The 23,344-nt window shown below is 35.7% G+C and overlaps 10 protein-coding genes across 13 annotated transcripts in view; 4 read left to right on the forward strand and 6 right to left on the reverse strand.

Moving 5' to 3' along the window:
• The first annotated feature begins 3,637 nt into the window (after window positions 1-3,637).
• On the forward strand, window positions 3,638-4,887 carry LOC9325934 (WAT1-related protein At1g11450). The gene is given in 4 exon segments (XM_021010402.1): window positions 3,638-4,019; window positions 4,331-4,482; window positions 4,608-4,675; window positions 4,678-4,887. Coding segments are annotated over 4 exon segments (630 nt in total). The 5' UTR covers window positions 3,638-3,656; the 3' UTR covers window positions 4,725-4,887.
• A 144-nt stretch (window positions 4,888-5,031) lies between these two features.
• Window positions 5,032-5,979, reverse strand: LOC9325935 (pentatricopeptide repeat-containing protein At4g01990, mitochondrial). The gene is made up of 2 exons (XM_002892598.2): window positions 5,567-5,979; window positions 5,032-5,482 (listed from the first exon to the last, which is right to left on the reverse strand). The coding sequence occupies exons 1-2, from the start codon at window positions 5,897-5,899 to the stop codon at window positions 5,225-5,227; spliced, it is 591 nt and encodes a 196-aa protein (XP_002892644.2). The 5' UTR covers window positions 5,900-5,979; the 3' UTR covers window positions 5,032-5,224.
• Window positions 5,980-6,366: 387 nt separating this feature from the next.
• On the reverse strand, window positions 6,367-8,015 carry LOC9328707 (pentatricopeptide repeat-containing protein At1g02370, mitochondrial). Its single transcript, XM_002892599.2, has 2 exons — window positions 7,182-8,015; window positions 6,367-7,092 (listed from the first exon to the last, which is right to left on the reverse strand). The coding sequence occupies exons 1-2, from the start codon at window positions 7,512-7,514 to the stop codon at window positions 6,832-6,834; spliced, it is 594 nt and encodes a 197-aa protein (XP_002892645.1). The 5' UTR covers window positions 7,515-8,015; the 3' UTR covers window positions 6,367-6,831.
• Window positions 8,016-8,906: 891 nt separating this feature from the next.
• Window positions 8,907-10,473, forward strand: LOC9328708 (DNA-directed RNA polymerases II, IV and V subunit 10). The gene is made up of 4 exons (XM_002889825.2): window positions 8,907-9,045; window positions 9,231-9,289; window positions 10,080-10,174; window positions 10,271-10,473. The coding sequence occupies exons 1-4, from the start codon at window positions 9,010-9,012 to the stop codon at window positions 10,294-10,296; spliced, it is 216 nt and encodes a 71-aa protein (XP_002889871.1). The 5' UTR covers window positions 8,907-9,009; the 3' UTR covers window positions 10,297-10,473.
• Window positions 10,474-10,779: 306 nt separating this feature from the next.
• On the reverse strand, window positions 10,780-15,641 carry LOC9325936. 3 transcript variants are annotated; one of them, XM_021012958.1, is made up of 7 exons: window positions 15,358-15,638; window positions 14,219-15,125; window positions 13,947-14,125; window positions 13,565-13,601; window positions 13,426-13,487; window positions 12,817-13,298; window positions 10,780-10,821 (listed from the first exon to the last, which is right to left on the reverse strand). In XM_021012958.1, exons 1-6 carry the CDS (start codon window positions 15,447-15,449, stop codon window positions 12,839-12,841), a joined length of 1,737 nt encoding a protein of 578 aa, XP_020868617.1. In that variant the 5' UTR covers window positions 15,450-15,638; the 3' UTR covers window positions 10,780-10,821; window positions 12,817-12,838. The 3 variants fall into 3 exon arrangements, with proteins under 3 accessions (XP_020868617.1, XP_002892646.1, XP_020868618.1); XM_002892600.2 differs by lacking the exon at window positions 10,780-10,821 and having other exon boundaries at window positions 12,634-13,298; window positions 15,358-15,641; XM_021012959.1 differs by lacking the exon at window positions 10,780-10,821 and having other exon boundaries at window positions 12,634-13,298; window positions 15,354-15,406.
• Window positions 15,642-16,668: 1,027 nt separating this feature from the next.
• Window positions 16,669-18,492, reverse strand: LOC9328709. Its single transcript, XM_002892601.2, has 2 exons — window positions 17,585-18,492; window positions 16,669-17,513 (listed from the first exon to the last, which is right to left on the reverse strand). Exons 1-2 carry the CDS (start codon window positions 18,027-18,029, stop codon window positions 16,870-16,872), a joined length of 1,089 nt encoding a protein of 362 aa, XP_002892647.1. The 5' UTR covers window positions 18,030-18,492; the 3' UTR covers window positions 16,669-16,869.
• A 91-nt stretch (window positions 18,493-18,583) lies between these two features.
• On the forward strand, window positions 18,584-19,650 carry LOC9328710. 2 transcript variants are annotated; one of them, XM_002889826.2, is made up of 3 exons: window positions 18,592-18,904; window positions 18,986-19,212; window positions 19,309-19,650. In XM_002889826.2, the coding sequence occupies exons 1-3, from the start codon at window positions 18,791-18,793 to the stop codon at window positions 19,535-19,537; spliced, it is 570 nt and encodes a 189-aa protein (XP_002889872.2). In that variant the 5' UTR covers window positions 18,592-18,790; the 3' UTR covers window positions 19,538-19,650. The 2 variants fall into 2 exon arrangements, with proteins under 2 accessions (XP_020866364.1, XP_002889872.2); XM_021010705.1 differs by having other exon boundaries at window positions 18,584-19,212.
• LOC9325937 (probable transcription factor At1g11510) lies at window positions 19,600-20,872 on the reverse strand. The gene has a single exon (XM_002892602.2). The coding sequence runs from the start codon at window positions 20,759-20,761 to the stop codon at window positions 19,748-19,750; it is 1,014 nt and encodes a 337-aa protein (XP_002892648.2). The 5' UTR covers window positions 20,762-20,872; the 3' UTR covers window positions 19,600-19,747.
• A 461-nt stretch (window positions 20,873-21,333) lies between these two features.
• LOC9328711 (thioredoxin-like protein CXXS1) lies at window positions 21,334-22,306 on the forward strand. Its single transcript, XM_021015053.1, has 3 exons — window positions 21,334-21,469; window positions 21,734-21,856; window positions 22,012-22,306. The coding sequence occupies exons 1-3, from the start codon at window positions 21,392-21,394 to the stop codon at window positions 22,165-22,167; spliced, it is 357 nt and encodes a 118-aa protein (XP_020870712.1). The 5' UTR covers window positions 21,334-21,391; the 3' UTR covers window positions 22,168-22,306.
• An 806-nt stretch (window positions 22,307-23,112) lies between these two features.
• LOC9325938 (sulfite exporter TauE/SafE family protein 1) overlaps window positions 23,113-23,344 on the reverse strand; it is a 1,748-nt gene continuing 1,516 nt past the window's right edge. Inside the window, exon 3 of the mRNA XM_021013550.1 lies at window positions 23,113-23,338. Within this exon, the coding sequence (XP_020869209.1) occupies window positions 23,130-23,338 (209 nt within the window). The 3' untranslated portion in view covers window positions 23,113-23,129. The remainder of the gene's footprint in view (window positions 23,339-23,344) is intronic.

Genomic DNA, 23,344 nt, shown 5'->3' on the forward strand with positions numbered 1-23,344 from the left:
TTCCCGCCAAAAAATATTTTGTATTTTGTAGACCTAATTTTGTTATATTTCCTTATATATTTGTGATATCTTTTATTAAAAGAAGGGTAATTTAGTCATTTTGTACATAAAAAGGGGTATTTTTAAAAATGGACAGCCAAAGGGGGCATTTTTTAAAAGGGGTATTGAAAAAGGGGCATTTTTGTGAGTCTCCCAAATTTATTTTAAGTTTTCAAGTTTTAGAATATGCATCATTTTTGTTTTAATAATCGTAGGTTTTTCAAATACAACTATAGATGTCATTATTTATAAATTTTAATTTATATATATCGTTTATATATGTAAAATCTATTCTTTGTTATTCATTGTAAAAAATATTTGTTTTCTCTTCGAAATATTAAATGTTTAAGTCTAAAAATATAAAATTTATAACATCCAAAACATTAATTTTATTTCGATCACATTGTTTTCCTCATATTTTTTTAAAAAAAATTCAACAATGAAAACAAAACTTTCTATAAATTAATAAATATTAATTTACATTATAAATTAATAAATATTAATTTATAGATAAATTAATATCACTATAAATTAATAAAATATCATGGTCCCAACATTATTAATTTATAAAGGTTTAACTGTACTTTCTTTTGCAGATTTATTCGCCATTCTATTCAACTCAGAATAATTTCGAAAATAGATAACAAAACAGATTTGTAATTATATTCAAAACTAATCCATATAAATCATTTTTTTGTGCAAATCCATACAAATCATAACTTTTCACAACAAATCTGTTAAAAAGAGCCTCATAATATTGTTTTTAGTTTCAAAAGCTCTATTTCTTTGATTATTTTGAAATGTGTTGTGTTTTGCCTGTTGCTAAAACAGTCAGAATTTTAAGGTGTATAAAAAATTAAGACCAATTGTAATAGTGTTATGTAGAGTAGTCCATTATTTTCTAAGCCTTACCTAAATCTAGAATAGTATCTGCTTTTCGTCACTACAAAGTTCGACGGACAAAATAAAGAAAGGCATGATTTCGATACCCAAATTGGAAGAAAAAACTGTATAATATAATTTTATTCATTAACTTTGAAAATTAAAATGTGCTCCATAACAATAATTATATACATTTATAATTAACAAAAACGAGATAGTGCATGGATCCAATGAAAGGACAAAGCGTAAAGGGGATCGAATCCAAAATGGGAACAATAACATGGAGAATTATTGAATGAGAGTTGCAAAATCTCATATAATTATGATTAGTTTGTTTCGTTGAAAAGTTTTTATTTTTTCCATCATATCGAATCTGAATTCAATATGACATTGGATTTGGAAAATGGTCATCGTAGAGGGGGGAATCATAATAATTTAGTTTATTTCACCGAGACTAGCAAGTAGCAACCCATTGGGACCAAATTTTTCAATGCTCTAAGTCATGTTTGTAAATCAATCCAATTAATTGCTCGGATCCAATAGTGCAAATATCATTACCATATGTGAACATGCGAGTTCAATTAAGTCACTCCAAGTAAAGAACCAAAACTTGAACCCTGTCCATACGAGCATGCAAATGTTTAAGGTGTCACTAGATTACAAGTGTTTAAGTGTCGTTAGATTACACTAAGTATAGATTTAGTTAGATACACCGACACTTTATTACTTCATTTGCATGACTTCTTTTTCTCATTCGACTCAGTTCCCAGATCTCTAGATCTAACTCTCTTTTGTGAAAATCATTTCGTTAATTTATAAGATGCCCGGCAGATGACACGGGTGCATGATAACGCCAATGTATCGGTGACTCATATAACGTATAAAATGGAAAGCTAATTTATGAAAAAACTAATTTATGGGCGTCTCACGAAACGTGTGATATAAAAGCCAATGTATCAGTGTCTCATTTCTACTATATTTTAAAAAAAAAAAACAAAAAAAAACAAAAAAAAAAAAAAAAACAGTAGAGGCAATCGTAATTATATATCGCAACATTGACCGGAAAAAAAAAAATTTACCGCGGCAATTATATCTGCGACGACTTCTTAAACTTAAAGTTAAATAAATAGTTAATGATTTATTCCATTAGTAAAATATGCTCGGGTTTGTGCTTTGTTCCCTCTTCACAAACGCTTATGCTATTATGAAAAGAAAGTTTATATATATATATATAGGGAAAAATGTCAAAAAAATCATGAACTTTCAAATTTGGGACGATTTAATCTTGGACTACGATGAAAGACATTTAAATCATAAAGTTTTTGTTGACTTTACAATTAATTAGCGAAGTTTGTTTGACTCGCCATTTTAGACACATCGATTTCATTTTCTAACCCTAGAATCTCAATCTCTCTCTCTCGCTTCCCTCTGTTAAAATTCCGACTGATGATGGCTAAAACTCGGGGGGGGGGGAAGAGAAGAATTCCGGGTCGGCGGTTACGGCGACTAAATCAAGTAGCAGCCGCGGAAAATGCCGGACCAAATCGGCTAAGCTTCTGTAGGATTTGGTCCGACATTTTCTATTAAAATGAGAGAACCCATACACACACTTTCTTATATATACGGGAAGGTTTGTGGTTGCCAAACTCAAAGCACATTGGGTTTTAGTTCTTTCTAACACACACACAAACTCACGTAGAAAGAAAGCGAGGACGAAATAGAGATGGGTGAGGATATGCGAGGAGAGAAAGTAGTCTCAAAATGGCCACCGATTATAGTAATGTTAATATCTCAAGTAGCGATGGGTTCGGTGAATGCACTTGTGAAGAAAGCTCTTGATGTTGGTGTGAACCATATGATCGTTGGTGCTTATCGAATGGCTATTTCCTCTTTCATTCTGGCTCCTATCGCCTATATTTTGGAAAGGTTTGATTTTTAGATGAAGTAGTTGAGTTCTTTATATTTTTAAATAAAGACTTGACAACAATTTTCTCATATTAAATTTTGAAAAAAAAAAAGGCGAAAATTTTCAAGATTTTGATGATATCACTTATCAACATTTATTATAAAAATAACGTACGTCTTGAGGCCAATACAATCGAAGATTGTGAGAATTCTCTACTTTAACATCATAACATGTAAAATAAATAAACACTAGTATTTGTTACTAAAATATGAAGTTTACTGACATTTTTTCCCATAAAATTTACGTCTAACTGTTAACATGAAAATCTATTACTAATAAAAAAAACTAATTGAGGCCTCTCAAGATGTCCACATCAGCTTTTTAAACTATTATCTTATAAGTTGCCACGTCACCATTCTCATCTCTTAAAAATCATGTCATGTCATCTAAAAGATTTGATTTTAGGTTTTCACGTTTCTTTGTGGATGCAGCGATTAACTTTCCCTTACCTCTTCGACATCTTCGTAGAGGTAGGATTAATTAACTTTGTTATGTATACAATGTTATAGCTAGACGTCTAATTTTTATAAACTTTGATAATGATGCGGAAACTATTAAAACGTGGCTCAGCTCGTTTAATCAAATCATTTGAGTTTAAAATAATATTATGTTTTTTTTTTCCCTTTTAAGTCGATTTAAACTTCTATTTTCTCCTTCTTTCTTTTTTCCTTTTTGATAATAAAATTAAATTATTCTATCTAAATTTTGATATAAAACTATATTACTTTTCAGGACTGAAAAAATAAAAAGTCTAAAGACCCAAGCAGGAATGATAAAAGTGATGGGAACTTTAATATGTATAAGTGGAGCTTTGTTCTTGGCATTTTACAAAGGCCCTCATATATCAAACTCTCACTCTCACCAAGAGGCTCTTTCTCACAACAAAAGCGATCACAACACCAAAAATTGGCTTCTTGGATGTCTCTACTTAACCATAGGAACCGTGTTGATATCTCTATGGATTTTGTTTCAAGGGACTTTAAGCATCAAGTACCCTTGCAAATTCTCAAGCACTTGTCTCATGTCAATTTTCGCAGCTTTTCAGTGTGCTCTATTGAGTCTCTACAAGAGTAGAGATGTTAAAGATTGGATCATCGATGATAGATTTGTGATCGGTGTCATCGTATATGCTGTAAGTTCTATTATTATATCTTTATAAACCTGAAAATTTATAAATTATAAAGTTAATATGTAAAAACATAAATAAATTTTGGGGTTTACCTAATATTAATCAAATTAACCTAACCCCCACTAAGTTGATGATATCCTATGTTTCACTAATCATATTGGGTAACTTTGAGTATCTTCAGATAAAATTTTCTAATTCAATAACCACTATAAATTTAACTAGTAGAGCTTTTCTTAGTCTCTGTTTTATACTAAACAATGTCAAAAAGTTGAAAATTTTGTCTATAACTTGGTTAAACTACTCTTACCATATAGGGAGTGATAGGACAAGCAATGTCAACGGTATCGGTGACATGGGGAGTAAAACAATTAGGAGCTGTTTTCGTATCAGCAATTATGCCAATTGCTCTCATTTCGGCTACTCTATTCGATTTCCTAATCTTACACACTCCTTTATACCTCGGAAGGTGCTTTCTTCGATCAACTCTATGAAATTAAATTAGTTTCTAGATAGCTTTATATATGTAAATGTATGCAGGTCCATGCTTATAACACTAATTACATGTTTTTTTTTCTAACTTTTGCTACACAGTCTGATTGGATCAGTTGGGCCAATAATAGGTCTCTACGTGTTCTTGTGGGGTAAGAACAAAGAAATGGAAGCATAACTACATTGTCTTCTCGGATGAATAACGAAGACCAAAATTAAATATTAGTGTTGTATTATTGTGTTTCACAACAATTATATTAAGACGAGCCTCATATTATTGTTTAGTTTCAAAAACTCTGTTTCTTGGATTGTTTTTTTTGTGTTGCTTCTAAATGTGTTGTGGTTTTGAGTTTGTATGTTGCTAAAACAGTCTGAAAGGATAATTTATGTGATATGGACTTTAATTTTTAGAAAAGTTAACAAGTGCCATAGGTAAATGATATATAAACTAATAGCAAGCTCTGCGGGAGAAAAAATCATTTCTTTTTATCCATCTACTCAAAGATCTAACCAAAAAAAAAAAAAAACACATGACAAAATGTCAAATTCAGAGGCATATTGTTATTTCAGAGCAAAACATATGAAGAGGTCACACAATTAAGAAGAGATGCATAATTCAGAGGCTTATAACATGAAGAGATATTCGACAAGAGATGAAAAGAGAAGGCAAAAGAGTACATAAGAAAGCGCGCACACACACACACCAAACTAATAGTTAATCATTCACTTGCGACAGCGAGGGGGCGAACAGCTCGAACTATCCCGCGTTTCTTTAAAAGCTCAGTCTCCAAACGCAGGAGAGACACGTAAGCAGGCCAATTCTTGTTAGGTTGGTCCATTCGGTCGCAGTCTGGGTCTACTTTCTTCAAGTAGGCGTGAGCATCATCTAAGCCTCTCGTCTTAGCAATGACATTCACAAAAAGTGCAAGCTCTGAGGTAGAAAAACTCATCTTCTTTTTATCCATCCACATAAAGATCTTTTAAGAAAGAAAAAAATTCATAAATCGTAAAACAAAATAAAAAATTTTAAAAGACAATGTTAGATTGAGAAGATGATAGACCTCGAGTGCATATTCACGTTTGCCTTCCTTGTCAAGTTGCTTTGCCCAACTGACGAGATCTTCATGAGAGACGGAAACACCTTTCTTCTCTTCCTCCTTCATGATAAAATCTAAGGTCTCACTGATAAGAGACCCCAGCTTCTTGAAAATACTACTATTCGCACTCTCATGAGCAGCAGAAGGAGAAGAAGCTCTGTCTCCTGTCGTCAATGGAGGAGTCGCGTTCTCAGTAGAAGAAGAAAACGAAGCCATTATTCTCATAGGCGTATCAATCTTCATCTCTCTCTTCCAAAGATGAAGAGAACCTCCTGCAATTCGGCGCAAGTTCAACATTTTCCAAACCCTAATTTTGACAACCTACCTAACTATTCGTTAATACAAAAATACACACGACTTTTTGTTATTTGTTAAACCGGGGATATATCTCCCTTAATTATATATATATATGTATATCAATGATTCCATTTTGCATTGAACTGCAAAATATATAATGGAATAAATAACCATAGTTTTTTGGTTTAAATTTCCTCACACACGAAATTTCAAAATTGAATTGAATCAAATTCAACGACTTAAAACCTAATTCTGTAAAATAAACCATGAAAAAAAAAAACACATTTTCATAGAAAATCAATCCCAAACACAAATACAAATAATGTAATTTCATAACCAAAGCAAATTAGGTAATGAACTCGGGCATGAAACTATACACACAGAGATTATTCTTGTAACGATATGTAATTGTTATTTCCCTTGAAATTTGTTGTTTTCGACAAGAGATTAATTAATGAAGGCACAAACACACCAAACAAATAGTTAATCATTCAGTAAAACACCATTGCCATAGTAACGAACAGCTAGCCTTCCAGAATTTTTTTCAAACTCACGGTTCAAAAGATGGAGAGTCACGTAAGCAGGCCAATTCTTGGAATGATGGTCCATCCGGTCGAAGTCTGGGTCTACTTTCTTGAAGTAGTCTTCAGCAGCTAAACCTTAAGTCTTAGCAATGATATCCACAAAAAGAGCAAGCTCCGAGGGAGAAAGAATCATCTTCTCTTTATCCATCCACTCAAATTATAGATCTAACCAAAAAAAGCAAAACCAAAAAAAAAAACCACATGACATGATTTCAAATTCAGAGGCTCTTATTGTTATTTCATAGCAAACCATGAAAGAGGTATTCGACAAGAGATGAAAAGAGAAGGCAAAGAGTACATAAGAAAGCGCGCACACACACACACAACACCAATCTAATAGTTAATCATTCACTTGCGAGGGCGAGGGGGAGTGTTTCGAACAGCTGGAACTATCCCGCGTTTCTCTAAAAGCTCAGTATCCAAAAGCAGGAGATCTACGTAAGCAGGCCAATTCTCGGTAGGATTGTGCATTCGGTCGCAGTCTGGGTCTACTTTCTTCAAGTAGGCGTGAGCAGTAGGTAAGCCTATAGTCCTAGCAATGTTATCCACAAAAAGCGCAAGCTCTGAGGTAGAAAAACTCATCTTCTTTCTATAGATCCACATAAAGATCTAACCAAAAAATAAAAAATAAAAATTCATAAATTGTAACACAATCAAAAGAAAGCGATGAATTCAAATGTTAGATTGATGAGATAGACCTGGAGGGCATCTAGACGTTTGCCTTCCATGAGAAGCTGCTTTGCCGAGCTGACGAGATCCGCCTGCGTGACGGAAACACCCTTCTTCTCTTCCTCCCTGATGATGAAATCTAAGGTCTCACGGGTAAGAGACCGCAGCTTCTCGAAAATACTGCTCTTTGCATTCTCAGTATCACAAGACGGAGCTTCTATCGTCAATGGAGGAGTACTCGCGTTCTCAGCAGCAGAAGAAGAAGAAGAAAACGGAGCCGTTGTTCTCATAGGCGTAGAAATCTTCATCTCTCTCTTCCAGAGATGAAGAGAACCTGATACCATTCGGCGCAAGTTCAACATTTTCCAAACCCTAATTTTGATAACCCTATTCTCTAATATAAATACAATGATCAAGTCGCCTTTTATTCTTTGTTAAAATCAGGATATGATCTCTCTTATATTAGTAGGTTACACAATTACATACATCTTTGTAGATTTGTTTTACCAATGAATGAGTCTCTAAATTCATATCCAAAAACATTTTTCTTATTGGAGCTTTCAAAAAGAAAACACCACTACTATATTGTAAAAATAAATAAAACCAAAGCAATATTGGAATAGACCATAGTTAGGTTGGATATATTTCTCTAGTAAATGATAAAGAAAAAAAAAGTTAACAAACAATGAAATGTCTTTAAAACGTGTTTGGTGTGTGTGTGTGCGCGCTTTTATTATCCTGTTCGGGAAATTTACCAGGGGAGAGGTACCAAAATCTATCTTAGAAGGTACCAACATTTAGCTCAAGCTACTTCCTCCTAAGTCCTAATCATCCGTTTTAAGAGCCCGACTGGTTTTAGTGTGTTTAAAGTTTCTTAATTCCTAGTATAACTAGATTTTACCCCGCGGTGTACCGCGGGTCGATTTTTTAACTAAAAAATTAAATTTTAAAGTGTATTTTTTTAATATCGTTTATTTGGTTAAGTGTTTAAGATTGTATAATTGTATTTTGATTGTTAATTTTAATATTTCATCTGTGATATTAATACGGGACACGATCCAAACCCGTCCCATTATATAACCCCGTTCCGTGAAATTAAATATCATTTTGTTATTTTTAATAATATTTTATTTAATAGACATATAATTCGAGTCAATTTAAAAGTTTGATTATATATATATATATATTTAATTTAGTTAATAATAATTAATTCTATATAATGATTTCTGAATTATTTGCTTATGACCGACGGTCATGATTGAAGATTAAAAACCGGATTAAGATTTGAATGACCACGATTGAATGTAAGGATTGTTGAGATCTTTTAAGGAAATCGAATTGAATATGGATGTAATTGTAGCAAGGATTAGTTATGCTTAATATATTAGGTTAATATTTTTGTAAATAATTTTTTATGTTAATATATTTATTTAATTTTGAAAATCTAAATAATTAATGTCAATGGCATATGATCGTAAATAAGTTAGAACTCCATAATTTATTTCATAAATGTCTCAATGTATATAAAGTTGGTATCATTCAGCTCCATACACAAATTTTCTTCTAAGCTCCAAAAATCGAATAACAGAACCGAATCAGACCGGACACAAATTTAGAACCGGAAGGCAAGTGAGGAGGGGTTTGACTTTGTGGTCAATCAGATTCTTACTAATACGACATCGTTTGGTTTGGAAAAGCCTCGTCGCACAAATACGTCGTCGTTTGGGGGAAGCCCTCCCTAACCCTTAACCCAGTTAGCTCAAAGTTGTTCTTCACCTTTTTAAAGAAGCACGAAACAATAAACCCTAAAATCGCTAGCAGAGAGAGAGACCAAGTACAGATTTTAGTTTGCTCAAGATGATCATCCCTGTTCGTTGCTTCACTTGTGGAAAGGTTTGTTTTTTCCTGCGCTGTGGTCTTATTTAGGTGTTTACTCCGTCTTTATAGGGTTTTTAGTTACTCTAAATTTGGCTAAGAAGAGATCTTTACTCTCTGAATTTGACACGAATGTTTTTAATTGGATGGATACAATCTCGGTCGATAAAAAGTATTGAGCTTTCACTTTGTGATTGGTTTAGGTGATTGGAAACAAATGGGATCAGTATCTTGATCTTCTCCAGCTCGACTACACTGAAGGGTAAGCTTACAATGTTTCTCTCTTCTTGCTGCTCTAATCATCATACTTTTGTGTGAAAAAGAGAGTAATTTCTTTGTGTTTTAGAGAGAATATTAGCCCAGATTTCGTTTTCCTTCTGTCGTTTGATGTAGGCAGATAATAAGTGAAGTTTCAGATTATTCAACACCACTTCTCTAATTGAGAAAAATAAGCTATCTAAGAGATTTGTTGATGAATGAGTTAGCTTGTTATAATCTCCTGTTTATGTTTTATTGTGTCATTTGGAAGAGGCTGTGTCCTGCCTAGTATATAATCTCTTTGTGCCTATCTAGATTTGCTATCCAATAGACACTTGTTAGAAGTGAAACTTAATGGCTTCTGATTAGACGTGTGCCCATCCACATGATTCTTATTGGACTAATCATACTTTGTGTGAAAATAGACTACTTTGTTTGAACATGAGAGAATGGTTTATAATGCGTCAAGTATGTGATTAGTTAACACCATTGCGCTATTCGAGAATCGGATCGATTAAGTTTATAGGCTTAAGCTAATGATCTGCTGTTTATATGTTATTGGAAGAGACTATTTTGCCTATCTTGTTTAGTTTGTAGTTTCGCTATCTCGACTGTTATATGTATGAGTGAAGACTCGATGACTTGTTATTCTCTTTTCATCTGTAGAAGGGTCTAGATATTCAATCCGTGTTGGTTTTGCACTTCTTGTGATTTTGCTTCATCAAGCAAGTTTTGTTTGAGAGCACATTCTTTGTGGCTCTTATTGTTGTTTAAGCTCCTCAATGTGTATGCAGGGATGCACTTGATGCGCTCCAGCTAGTCAGATACTGCTGCAGGCGTATGCTCATGACTCATGTTGATCTGATTGAGAAGCTTCTCAACTACAACAGTACACTCTCCTCCAAACTCTACAATATGTTGTGTTTCTTCTGAGCTATTGTCTTTTTCGATTTATTTACTGGTACACACATACTTTTCCTTGCAGCTCTGGAGAAATCAGACAACAGTTAGAAGAGGATGCAAATCTGCTGAAAGTGTTTTCCTCTTTAGAGGCTTATATATTAGTATGTATGGAAACATTTGGTGTATGTGGTGCAGAACCTTTAAATTCCATCTAAAATCATATATGTATGTCAGTTACTCTCTCGTGTGATTCAATCTCATGATTTTCCCTTCACCAAAAAAAAATCTCATGATTTTCTGACCTTAAAGATTTGTCCTTTTGAGAAATTCATGTTTCATAGTATTGAGCTGGTTTTTATGGCCATATCTAAAAACCTTTGAGAAAAGAGTTCAAAGTCACGTTTACTTCATAGTGTGCTCATGTGTGTGCAAGAATTTCGAATATCCCAATAAAGGTTTTCAAAAATGTATAACCAAAGAAGAATGTAGAGCACAATGTAACCATATTTGGCTTATGTAATCCGACCCCATTCTTAAGGGAACATATCACATTCAAATCTCCCATAACGATCCCAACCCACAAAAGATACGTTGAGAAATTAAGATCCAATTAGTCGGAACTAAAACCAATTCGAGAGAACAAACGAATAATGATTAAATGACTCAGTAGGCAGTAGCCATTAATCTGTCTTTGTGGTCGACTGATATGGGCCCTTAGTAGGCTTTGAGAGTTTAGGTTTTGAATTAAATCATGAGAGATGAGGTTTTCACTTAAATCCATTACTTTCCTTTTGTCCGGAGACTATACTTTTAAGCTTTTTTCTTTTTTTTTTGGTAAAAAATTAAATTTTATACTATTTTTTATTTTTGACAGAATTACAATAGAGAGGTTATTGGTTCATGGATTTATAAGGAATTAGAAATCCAAACAAAAAATATATCAAAACCATTATACATAAAATAAATATAACATAACTCCATTTAAGCCTTGTTTACTCGACCAACTTATTTTCGCCGTCGTTGCCTAAACCCTAAACGTTTTCCCTCCCTCAGCAATCGGTTTCTTACAACGAGCAGCAATTCTTCAAAGGAATCGGTTTGCACATATTGGTGAAATGGTTGGGCCCTGTGTTGTTGACCTCTTTGTTGAAAAATGTTTCTTTGAAGATGATGCATCTATCTCTAGAGGATCCGGAATTTTGATCAATGAGCACACAATCGTTACGTGTGCTCATATGTTTATCAACATACGCTCTAAGAAGACAGCATAAAAAGAGTTAGAAAAACAAGTAACAATTCTTAATCGTCAATCTTTGTGATTAATAGGTACAAAAACTCTATACTTTTATTATCACGTACAAGTAACTCTACATAGTGGGATAAAGGTAACATGTGTAGTTTCCCAAACGCAAAGGAATATGAAATATGATTTAGCTACGTTCACGATCAACTTAGCTGATGTTGAAAAGTCATTTTATTCCTTGGCGAAACATGGTATATCACACAAAGTTCGTCAAGGAGATTTGTTTGCGCACTCGGTTCGAACACTTTAACAACCGTAGTATTCAGGTAGTTTTGAATTCTTTGATAATTTTATATTATTTTATTCATTTATGACATTCTAATATTTTTTTTTAATTTAGTAATGTAAATCGCAAGGATTCTGATTTGCATACTTAAATATTTGGAATGGTTTGAAATTTCTCCAAACTGATTGTGCACATACCACTTGTAATTATATACACAAAAATAATGTAAGAAAATATGAATCATTGCACAATCAGTTTGGAGAAATTGTCAAACCATTCCAAAAATTAAGTATGCAAATCAGAATCCTTGCGATTTACATTACTAAATAAAAAAATATTAGAATGTCATAAACGAATAAAATAATATGAAATTATCAGAGTATTCAAAACTACTTGAATACTCCGGTTGTAGTGTTCGAACCGAGTGCGCCAACAAATCTCCTTGACGAACATAGTGTGATATACCATGTTTCGCCAAGGAATAAAATGACTTTTCAACATCGGCTAAGTTGATCGTGACCGTAGCTAAATCATATTTCATATTCTTTTGCGTTTGGGAAACCACACATGTTTCCTTTATCCCACGATGAAGAGTTAATTGTACGTGATGATAAAAATATAGAGTTTTTGTACATAATAATCACAAAGATTGACGATTAAGAATTGTTACTTGTTTTGCGGACTCTTTGTATATGTATGTCAGTTACTTTCTCGTGTGCTTCAATCTCATGATTTTCTGACGTTAAAGATTTGCCCTTTTGAGAAATTCATGTTCCTTAGTATTATTGAGGTGATTTTCATGGCCATATCTAAAATCCTTTGAGAAAAGAGTAAAAAGTCAAGACACTGTACAACAGTGTCCGACTGTATGTGTGTGTTTATGCTTGTGCAAGTATTTTCAAATATTCCCACGAACGGTTAAAAAAAGATGTATAACCAAAGAAGAATGAAGAACACAATGTAACCATATTTGGCTTATGTAATCCGACTCGTTCTTAAGGGAACATATCACATTCAAATCTCCCATAACGATCCCAAACCACATAAGATGTGTTCGAGAAATTAAGATCCAATTAGTCGGAACTAAAACCAATTCAAGAAGAGAACAAACGAACAATGACTCAGTAGCCATTAATCTGTCTTGGTGTTGTTGTCGATCCTACCAACCGAGAGAAGGGTTGCTGCTGCGTTTGGTTGTTGCGGCTTTTGTTAAAACTGTTGCTGCTTCCAATTCCGGATTTAGGGTCAGAGAAAGGAGAATAGGCTTGAGCTAGCTCAAGAGCAGAAGCTGTTTTCCCGTGACGAATCCCTGTTCCATCTGGTGATTCCGGTTTCTGGGGAACTGGTTTTCGCCATGTCTCTGGTGATGGATGTCTTGTCTTCTCCTGAGTCTGCTGTTGCTGTCTTGAGCTCTTGTTTTCATTTTCACGCCAGTTTCTCCTCTGAGTTTCGGATCTGGCAACGTCGCTTACATTTCGCCAGTCCTTTTGGTCGAATTTCCTCGTTCTCAAGTCACGGGGAGAACTCACTGGCCTTTGAATTGCATACTCTGGAGCTCTTTCAATCGGTTTGAGGACCATCCTTTTGATATGAAAGAAAAAAACAAAAACAGAACTTTAAATTAGATAGTTGATCTCAATGGAATTGTAAGTGTTGGATCGCAAATATTATACACAGAACATGAGCGGGTAGAGGAAACCCGTTCTACCTGTCTATCGGTTGCTCCAATATGTGATGCTCGGTCTCATCAATGCCTCTCTCCTTCAAAACCTATCCAGGAAATCAAATGATGATGAACAAATGGGCAAGAGAGAGTTATACAACAAGATGAAACAAACTGCACTCACCAGCTCTCGTGGTCTGGCACCACCAAAAACCGCACTTCTGCACCATGAACCAGAAATTGTAAGCGTGTTAGACACAATCATCAATATATACTTATCGCCAGGGAAGTAGTCTATCGATATTCTAGAGAAGTGAATGACAGAAACAATAACTATGAACTAAATTCAATGCTCTAGCATATTCTACCACCTTGGACTTTGAGGAGTTTACACAAAGCCAATATCTGCATCTATTTCAATTTGAATTGAGCATAATCCTTTCAGTTTTCGCGATCAGCCAGTACAAATTTTGAGAACAATTCTTCTATATCACTATACTTATGTCCCCAAGCTCCAAATTATTATTACAGAGCTGGGACAAAAAATGTAAGTACCACATTCTTACCTTTCCTTTTCGGTTTTAATTTCTGGCTGCTCAAGCAACTGTGCCACAGGCTTCAGATTCAACTTGGGGCGCTCAGCCGGTTGGTAAGCATCTGCAGACAAACCAAATTTTGAATTGTTCACACTTTTCTGTGTCGCAGAACCACTTTCACGTTGAATAAGAACTGAAGCACAATTTTCCTGCAGATATAAAACTAAGGCATCAAAAAACACAGTTGACCAAAAAAGAAACCTGAAAACTAAAGTGGCAGATTACAAACTTGTAACTAATACCAGTTTTCCATCATTCACAGGTTTCTCCACGCTTTCAAGTGGTTTTTTCCGAGGCAGCAGGTTCAGCTTAGGTCGTTCCACAACTTCAGAAGGAGCAGTTGGCTGCACCAAATGTCCAGCAGGCCTAACGTCAGAATAATTTGGATGATGTTTATTGTTGGTGTTTGCTACAACTTTCGCTGCCTTAGCATCCACATAAGTTGGACCAGGGATTTTCTCAAACTCACGGGAGAATTTTTTGCCACCCTGGATCCCATCTTCAGCAATCAGTGCCCGTTCTACATGTGTTCCATGTGGCTCATCCCCTTGATCAAGCACATGGCTATTAGTCTTATAAACTCTGCTTTCTGTCTCTGAATGCTTAACAACATCAAATCCCATCTGAGGAGGAACCCAAAGCTTGGACTGCAATATTCCTGAAGACACTTGGTCAGGCGCATTTGTATGGACCAAATTAGAAACAGCTGGTTTTTTAGTCCATGGAGACTGTCCAGGCTCATTGTTAGCAGCTGATACCTCTTTCCTCCCATTCCAAACATTAGAGTGAGTTCCTGACACCGAGTTCTCAACAATACCAGTCCCAGAATGAGTCAAAGGACTAGCCGCCCAACCACTATGTCTCCCAGCTAAAACCGAGTCTGCTTTCACCTCCAAACGGTTATTCGCAAACCGAAAAACATCATCACTGACCACTCTACGAGGAGCCGAGTGACCATCCAGAGGCTTCCGTTCATCCTCACTGAAATTACGTCCGATATTCACGTTGGGAGGCAGAAACAGTGATTTATCATCGAGATTTCTAATAGCATGAGACGAACTCGGCCTTGTCCTCTGATCTGGCCTGCCAATTGAAGTCCCCCAAGGCGCTCTATCAAAAACAGGTCGATCCGGAATAACCTTCGGAGTCCTACAAAGGAAAAATCGATCAGAAAAGACAATCGGATAAACAACAACAGACCTAAACAATCAGAAATCGAAAATTTCTATGTAGATCTAATAATAGCCCTAGGGATAAACGAGATATTTCCACCGGAAAACATCACTCGAATCTCACAAAAGCAAAACAACGATTCGATTGATCTCCGATAAGCATACAAACTAAGAGGCGATCCAAAGGAAACGAATCAATGGAGACTTACACTCCAGGAGCGGAAGGGAGAGGGAGATCAGATGGTATAGAGCCGCCATGGAAGTCCTTAAGCGTCATGGCAGCCGCTTTCTTCTTTGACATCGTTGCACAACTTTTTATCTCTCGTATCGTTTTTTGTCCTCTCTTCTCCGATTGAGATTGAGTTTCTCGCCGGCGAAGACGAAGAGGTGGTAAGAGATCACCTCCCTCGCTCTCCTCTCTCGCTTATGGTTCGTCTTCTTCAGATTCTCTCCTTGTTCCTCTCTCTCTCTCAGATTTATTAATAACGAAAACCTTTGCTTCCTCAATGGACGGAAAAATGTTTTTTTTGCCCCTTAAAAAGAGCTAAAATACGAAACTATCCCTATCGAAATCAACTATTTACGATTGATTACGTGGCAGTCTGATGCGCACGTGGATTTTTACACTTGTGTTTATTCGGCTGATGATGTTGGTATATACACCAAAAGATTAAACGAAACTAAACGAAACAGAAATGTTCTATAAGAAAATTTTAATGTATTTTTAAACCAAAATCTACTTGTCAATATTGGTGACAACTAGATTTATTTGTCACCAAATAAAAAAAAAAAAAAAATCTACTTGTCAATAAGATTTATTTATTTTATATCTTGAAAAAGATATACTGTTTATCTCGTTGTATCTGGTTAAATATGGGGAGCGGGTCTACATAAGCTGAGTTGTGGTCCTAAGAACTTTATAGCCACAACACAGTCATCTTCTTCAGGAGATGAGCAAGACATGGCCATATTGGTGACAACTTGGGTTTGGCAATGAGGTAGAGTTACTAGACTAGGCAATGAGATGCGTTTCGGGTCTGAATTCGATGCGCTTGGGTTGAGATCATCTTGGAGACACACTATTCCGTCTTTCAAAGTAGCTACCCACCCATGGGATGCTCCTACAATTCCCTTTTCTCCTTCCACCAACTCCAGAGGTGCCTTCTTTTCCAAAACCCACATCGAATTATCACTACTAATTGCAATCATGAGTTTTCCCACACCCAATCCGCAAGGTACAGAGTCGAAGATTACACAGGGAGGGATCTGCTGCAGGAAGATGACAAGCACCCAACACTAGGGTGTCTCTGAGTAATTGTAGTGATCTCACATCAGCAGAACAATTAAAAAAAAAAAAAAAAAAAGAGAACAAAGTGTGATTGGGGAGAGAAGAGAATAGTAGTATCTTACAAACAGAGGTTTCCGGAGGGAGAACACTGAAGGCCGGCTCAGAAGCAGAGGAGACATGAGTATTCTTAGCGAAGAGCTAATCAAAGAAAACCTAATTGAAGAAAATGATAGCACTAACACTCACAATCTTTTTCACCCTTTGAGTACAGAGGCTAGGCATAGACTTGTCCACCAAGTTTTCCATCTTCCAATTCTGGGGAAAGCCCAACATTTTTAACCTATTACAGGCCCACCAAATTTTGCAAGAAAAAAAGAAGAAGAGAAAACTATACAAAAAACTAAAGAATAAATTTTGCATACACGGGCTTGTTTCAAGGCTTGAAGATTATAACAAAGCAAGGTAACAAAGCTTTATTACTCAATAGATAAAGCTCTTCAATTCTAGAATTTGGTCCCACTTTCAAAGCCAATGAATCAAACTCAGAAAACCCTAAAGGATCTTCAAACTTCTGCATAGGTTTATGAACCCTACCTGCAATAACTCTACATAGCACAACAGCTTTCAATGAACCTCTGTTTCTTCCTTGATCGGTTTCGATAGTTTTAAGAGCTGCAGAGCTTGATGATGCTGTGAGAACCCCTTTAATCCCATCTGGTCTTGTTTTAGGACTGAATCCATGTCTTAGAATATGACAAACTCCACATTGATCTGAGAAACAGAGGTTTGAAGAGCTGTTACTCAAACCGTGAGCGCAAGAAAGACTTGTACCGTGGAACCCAAGAAACTCGTTCCCATCAGCCATACATCGAGAGTGTTTCTTTGAAAGCTTGTTCGCTCTTATTTTCACAAGTTCTCTGTAATCTTCAAACTCTGCAACAACTCTTTGCAAACTTTGTATTTTCAAGATCGCCGAAATGTTGTTCCCTTTTGTTTTGCCAAGCTTGTGAGAAAAGCCTGTATTGCAGATTAACTCAACAGTTGTTCTTGAGAAATCTCCTGCTAAGAGTCTAATAACTGCAAAAAGATAAAATAAATCAAATTCCCTTCAAAACGTTGACTAAAAGTCGATGAAAAAGTTATCTTACCAGAGTGGTTAGAGAGGTAATGGGCCTCAAACGCGTCAAGATCTCTGACTCTCTCATGACATTTTCGACAAGCAAGAACTCCGAAACCGCAGATGTCAGAGCCAACAACATCAAATCTCTCTGAACAACGACCGGGAAGTAAATCAGATGAAGATGCTCCGCTGATCAAACCTTTGAATCTGTCTGAATAACTGGCATTCCCCTCAAACTTCATAGTGTTTGTAAACCTGGAGCTCTCCAGAGACCGTGAGCTGCAGCAGCTTGGATTCTGCATAGCTCCTTCATCTTCATTAGTTCCAAAAACATCTCTCAGATTTGACATTGATCTTGAGGATCCAGATGGATTCTTCTGAATTTGGTTCTTGTCTCGATCACAAGCGACAGTTGACTTCTGTGCACTGCAGCAGCTAAGAGACTTCTTGAGATAAAGCCAAACTCCACGCATGTTTGTTCAAGATCCGTCTTTGGATTCACTGGGAGAGATGTGAATTATAAAGAGATTCTATGGAGATTTGGCTTTGGTTCAGACACGGCTCTGTTTCTGTCTCTTCCTGCTTCACCATTTCCACACAAACTGTTTCCAAAATGACACTGGATATTTCCATAAGCGTATGATATCATATCGCACCATGAAAGAACAAACTAAAAAATCGTTTTTAGAAATAGAAAATTTACAACTAAATTTGACGTTTATGTTAAAAAAACTGATCAAATCTTAACCATGTATGATTCTTTTCCAATTACAACCTGGAAAATTATAATAATAATTTAGCATATATGATTACAGAAAAAAAAGATATGGGAATAATATTTTTTCACCTCTCTTCACGTTCCAAAACAGAGTATAAGGCCACATGCTGCCTCTATTGAGCTTTGACATTTTTAAAGTGAAAAAGTCAAACATGTGATCAACCTCTTATTTCAATCTGAAACTTATATCTTATGTAAGAGATTTATTTCATTTACATTTTAAATCTAGTTAACAAGAAACGCATCCAAAACAAAAGTATTAAAAAGAGAACAAGAATGAAACTTTACTTACTTGGAAAGACCAAAACCGAATCTCTCTTCTTTTGTCTTGCAGTGAGAGGAAGGCTTAGGAAAGTAATCTGATGCTGTTTCTTTATTCTTTTCCTCTTCCTTAAACTTTCATAGAACAATTGAAATAAATACAGTAATCAAAATATAAATTATAATGTTTTTATTATGAATCAAGGAAAAATGGAAAGTGAACTTGGGTTCTTGGTTTCTGTTGTGATCATATGTGCAGACATTACAGCTACAGTCCTCGGGATCGAAGCAGAGATTGCTCAAAGCAAGGTTCTGTTTATAATAAGAGTGAAATGTAGTTTATTTTCATTACCAATAATCTTTTTTTTGTATTTGATGTTTCTCCTTCAGGCACCTCATCATCATCATCAACAGCATTTAAGACATTCGGATTCTGGATGTCGAAGAAACCCCAGCGCTGAAGCTTTTGCTGAGGGAGTAGCTGCAATGGTGCTTCTGTCTATTGTCCATGTCCTAGCCAATGTGCTTGGAGGCTGCACTTACATTCGCTCTAAGCAAGATTTCAACAGAGCAACTGCAAACAAGATACTCGCTATGGCTTTCCTTGTTCTCTCCTGGTAATGGAAAAGATAAAAAACATTTCGGATTTCATTCAACACAGTTTTGAATTCTGTCAACTGTTTTTGTTTTTGACATACCTTTGTTTGTCTTAGGATCTTTTTTGGTGTCAGCTACTCAACGCTGATGATAGGAACATTGGGCAACTCGAGATCGAATCGATTCTGCAGCTTGCCACATCGTTGGTTTTTTCTTATTGGAGGCATATTTTGTCTAGGACATGGAGTGGTGACTTCAGCATATTATGTTTCAGCAATTGCTGCTAAAAAAGAAGACAAAGAGAATGCGCAACAAGAAAATCCATCAAACAGAAGCCGTGCATAACACGTCTTCTACACCAAGATACACAAAATGTTTCATCTGTAAATAAACTTAAATTGCTTCACTTAGCTAAAAGCTTCCTTCCATTATATTGATAAATCCGCAATATTCCAAAATGAACTCTTTTAAGAATCAATAGAAACTAAAATGAAAAAAGAAAGCCGAGTTCTAGGCATAAGAGACAGAACCAAAAACAAAAATCCATAGACATATCTAAGCGTTTGATCGGGATACTTCAGTCATCTTTTTTACCACTTTATGAAGAAAACAACTCTTCTGCGATAAAAACTCGAATTCCCTCAACTGCAACGCTTTCCACTGCACCTCGAATCTCTTCTTATCCTCCGAGGAAAGCAAACTCAATCCTTGTTGAGCAACAAGTTGATCCAGACCAAAACGCGCTATCGATCTAGCAAGAGAAGACTTCACAAGCGTATCCATTTCCAAAGCACCAACCAAAGATGCTTCTCCTTTATTAGTCACATCGTCTTCACAATCAAACTCATGCTTCACAGACTCAACTTTCTTCGACTTACTGCTCTTCTTCGACTTCCCATTAGATTTCATACCCGATTGAAGAACCATTCTAATACCTCCCCAAACTAACTTAGACAATTCAAAAGCCTTGCGATCATGAGGTTTAACAAATATAGGTTCATCACCTTCCTTGGCTTTACCAAGATTGTTCTCATACTTCTTCTTTAAACTCCTAAGCTTTTCCATAAACTGAATCTTACTAACATCAAAGCTAATAGATTTCTTCACCAACTGATAAACCTTATTTGTATCATCATAAGGACTTACCCCAGTATCTTTTATGTAATCAACAAGACCTTGTAAAACCGCAATCTCATCATCCTCCGTCCAAAGTCGCTGAAAATAAGTTTTCTTAGCCCTCTTCACATCTGTAGACGCTGCTGCTTCATCTGTCTCACGAGAACGCTTAGTCACAACTTGATCTTTCTTCTCTGGTTCGGAGTCTGTATCGGTTTCTTCATCGGATCCAGATTCGGGATCGGAAACTAGCTTCTCAGTTGGGGCGGCGAGGAGAAGTACTGTGTTCTTCAAAGCTGCTGGATTTTTAGAAGAAACATCATCTTCTTCCTCCGACGTAGAGTTTCGTGCGATATCTTCTTCACCTTCTCCCATTGAAGTCTCCAAATCATCTTCGTCGCTTGATGAAGCCGCCGGCGGATCTTCTAACGGATTGAAACGTTTCCTAGACATTGATTTAGGGTTTATGTGACTTTCGATGTGATTTAGAGGTTGAAGTTGAGATTTTGTATGACTTCACGACTTCTTTAGGTTCCTTTATATAGTGAACAATGTGTCTCTCTGTTTTCCAATATTTTCATTTAATTCTTTTTCTTCTCATTTAATGACGTTTAGATTTCCGATTTCTTTCTTTAAAAAACGGGAAATTTTCTAAATTGGCCAATTACTTTTCACGAATTATAAAGAAATATTAGATCGCCAATTTTGTAATTTGTTAGACACGTGATTTCATAATTGTGTAAATTTGATATTTCAATGTTGAAGGATTTTGTCTTTCTGCATAATTTAAATTAATTCAATCTTCTATTATTCTGACTTGTAACATTGCATAAAGTCGTTAAAAATGATTAACAAAAAAATATCTTTTTTTTGCTTCTCTCTTAATATCTCTTTCTTGGTAACGTTTATTCTTAATATGTTAAATATGAAATTAATGTTTCAAAAATCGCTCAAAGTTACTGGGCCACACTTTTATGTATGACTCATACAAGTAGATAAACACTGAATCACCGAATCATGAGAAACAAAGAAACTAAATTAAGTAAAGTAAAGTAGATATTTTCTTTAAAAAAGCTCCAAGAGATGGCAAGAGTTGTTAAAATCGATTCTGCAGAGTCATGGAACTTTTATGTGAGTCAAGCCAAGAATCAGAATTGTCCTGTAAGTCTCTCTTCCTCTTATTACTTCCTGTTTTTCCAGGAGAAAAATTCATAGCCAAATGAAATCTGTTTTAGATCCAGGCTCATTCAAGAATCAAGGTTTTAGCATAAGAGTTATAAGGAGATTTTGGTTAAATTTGGACTATTGAGAATGGACCAATTAATATTGAATGTTGAGGATTGTGAAATGAAATAATGAACGGCTCTCTGTTTTGTTTGTTTATATGAATTACCAAGAAAAGTTGTTCGTTGATGGTTTTTGCAGATTGTGGCTCATTTCACTGCATCATGGTGTATTCCTTCGGTGTTTATGAACTCGTTCTTCGAAGAGCTTGCGTTTAGCTATAAGGATGCTCTATTTCTCATAGTTGATGTTGATGAAGTTAAGGTAAAACTACTTATATGTCTCTGCTTTATGTGACTTTGATCATGACTCTGGTAAAGAGAAGTGTTTAACCATCAAGAATAAAGGAATTGAACAACTGCTAAACTGGTAGATGATTAATGTTTTTTTCTCTGTTTTTACTATGTTGGATTGGACAGGAAGTGGCAAGTCAACTAGAGGTAAAGGCGATGCCAACTTTCTTGTTCTTGAAAGATGGTAATACGATGGACAAAATCGTGGGCGCAAACCCTGATGAGATCAAGAAAAGGGTCGATGGTTTCGTTCAGTCCTCACGCGTTGTTAATATTGCTTAAGAGAGATATATAGATAAGAGCAGAATACTAAATAAAGTTTGTGTGAAGTGTAATTAGTTTGTGACTTTGGAATATGGTTTGTGTGAAATTTCAAGTGTAAGTGTAAATTTTAATAAAAACAAGTTCTGTTTTACTTTCAGACAGAATCTGCAGACACTGAAAATCTCAGGTGTGACATTTAGTATACGACTTAGTCTAAAAGACTTGGTTTGTGACACTTAAATCGTTCACATAATGTTATGCTACAAAACACTTTTTATTGTTATTACAGTATTAGAGATTGCTAGCTTGGCTTTGCCTTGCAAGTCCTGTAAGAGCCTCCCTTGGTATTCAGCTACCGGAATCGAAGCAACAGAAGTGTTTGAGTTACCAAATCTCTTTGGAAGCAGTAGAGATTCACTATATCCATCATCATTTATCTTCTTCATTGTATTCTTCATTCATAGGCAAAGAGATCTCATCAAAGCTTTTGATTTCCTTAGAGATATCTTTACATTTTTTTCTTCCAAGCCAGCCATGATGCTCTGTTGCTATTGGCGGAAGATCCAACGTACATTGGACCTTGAATTCCATCTAAAGCTCTCATACCAACATGAAAGAAGATAGTGTTGTGGTTTGCATAACGATCACTCGAGTCGATACCTTCAAACTTTCTGAGGGAACTGAACATAGCAGATTCTATCACCACCACGATCAAGCATGAAGCATATTCCTTCCCTCAAAGCCATGGGGTTGTAAATGTAGTACGTGGTAAGAATCAAGATGGAGAATGAATGGGCCATTAAGCATTCATGGCTACTGCTTTCTTGTTGTGATCATCATATCAAGGAACGGTACATAGAGTAGCAATGGTAGCCTGATGTTAACTGCATTATAGTAGATGTTACTTGCTAGGTAGGTTGGGTTGAAAGTACTTGAAAGTAAGGAACATGTAAAGAACTGGTTTTATTTAATTTTGGTTCTTAACAGGGTAATTTGAAACCCATGTAGCCACCAGAGACAAAATCATTCCAAACATTAAGAGCTCCATGGGTCGTCATCAGTACAGTGCTAAGTGCCATGACGATACCAACGGCAAACACAATGATCGAAGCCCTCCCATACTTGGCTATAACCTTCTTAACCACCAAAAGTCCGACCAGGGATGCCACAAAGCAGACCAGAGCAAATATCGATC

This window comes from Arabidopsis lyrata, assembly GCF_000004255.2.
Source record: "Arabidopsis lyrata subsp. lyrata unplaced genomic scaffold ARALYscaffold_1, whole genome shotgun sequence".
Classification (NCBI taxonomy): Eukaryota; Viridiplantae; Streptophyta; class Magnoliopsida; order Brassicales; family Brassicaceae; genus Arabidopsis; species Arabidopsis lyrata.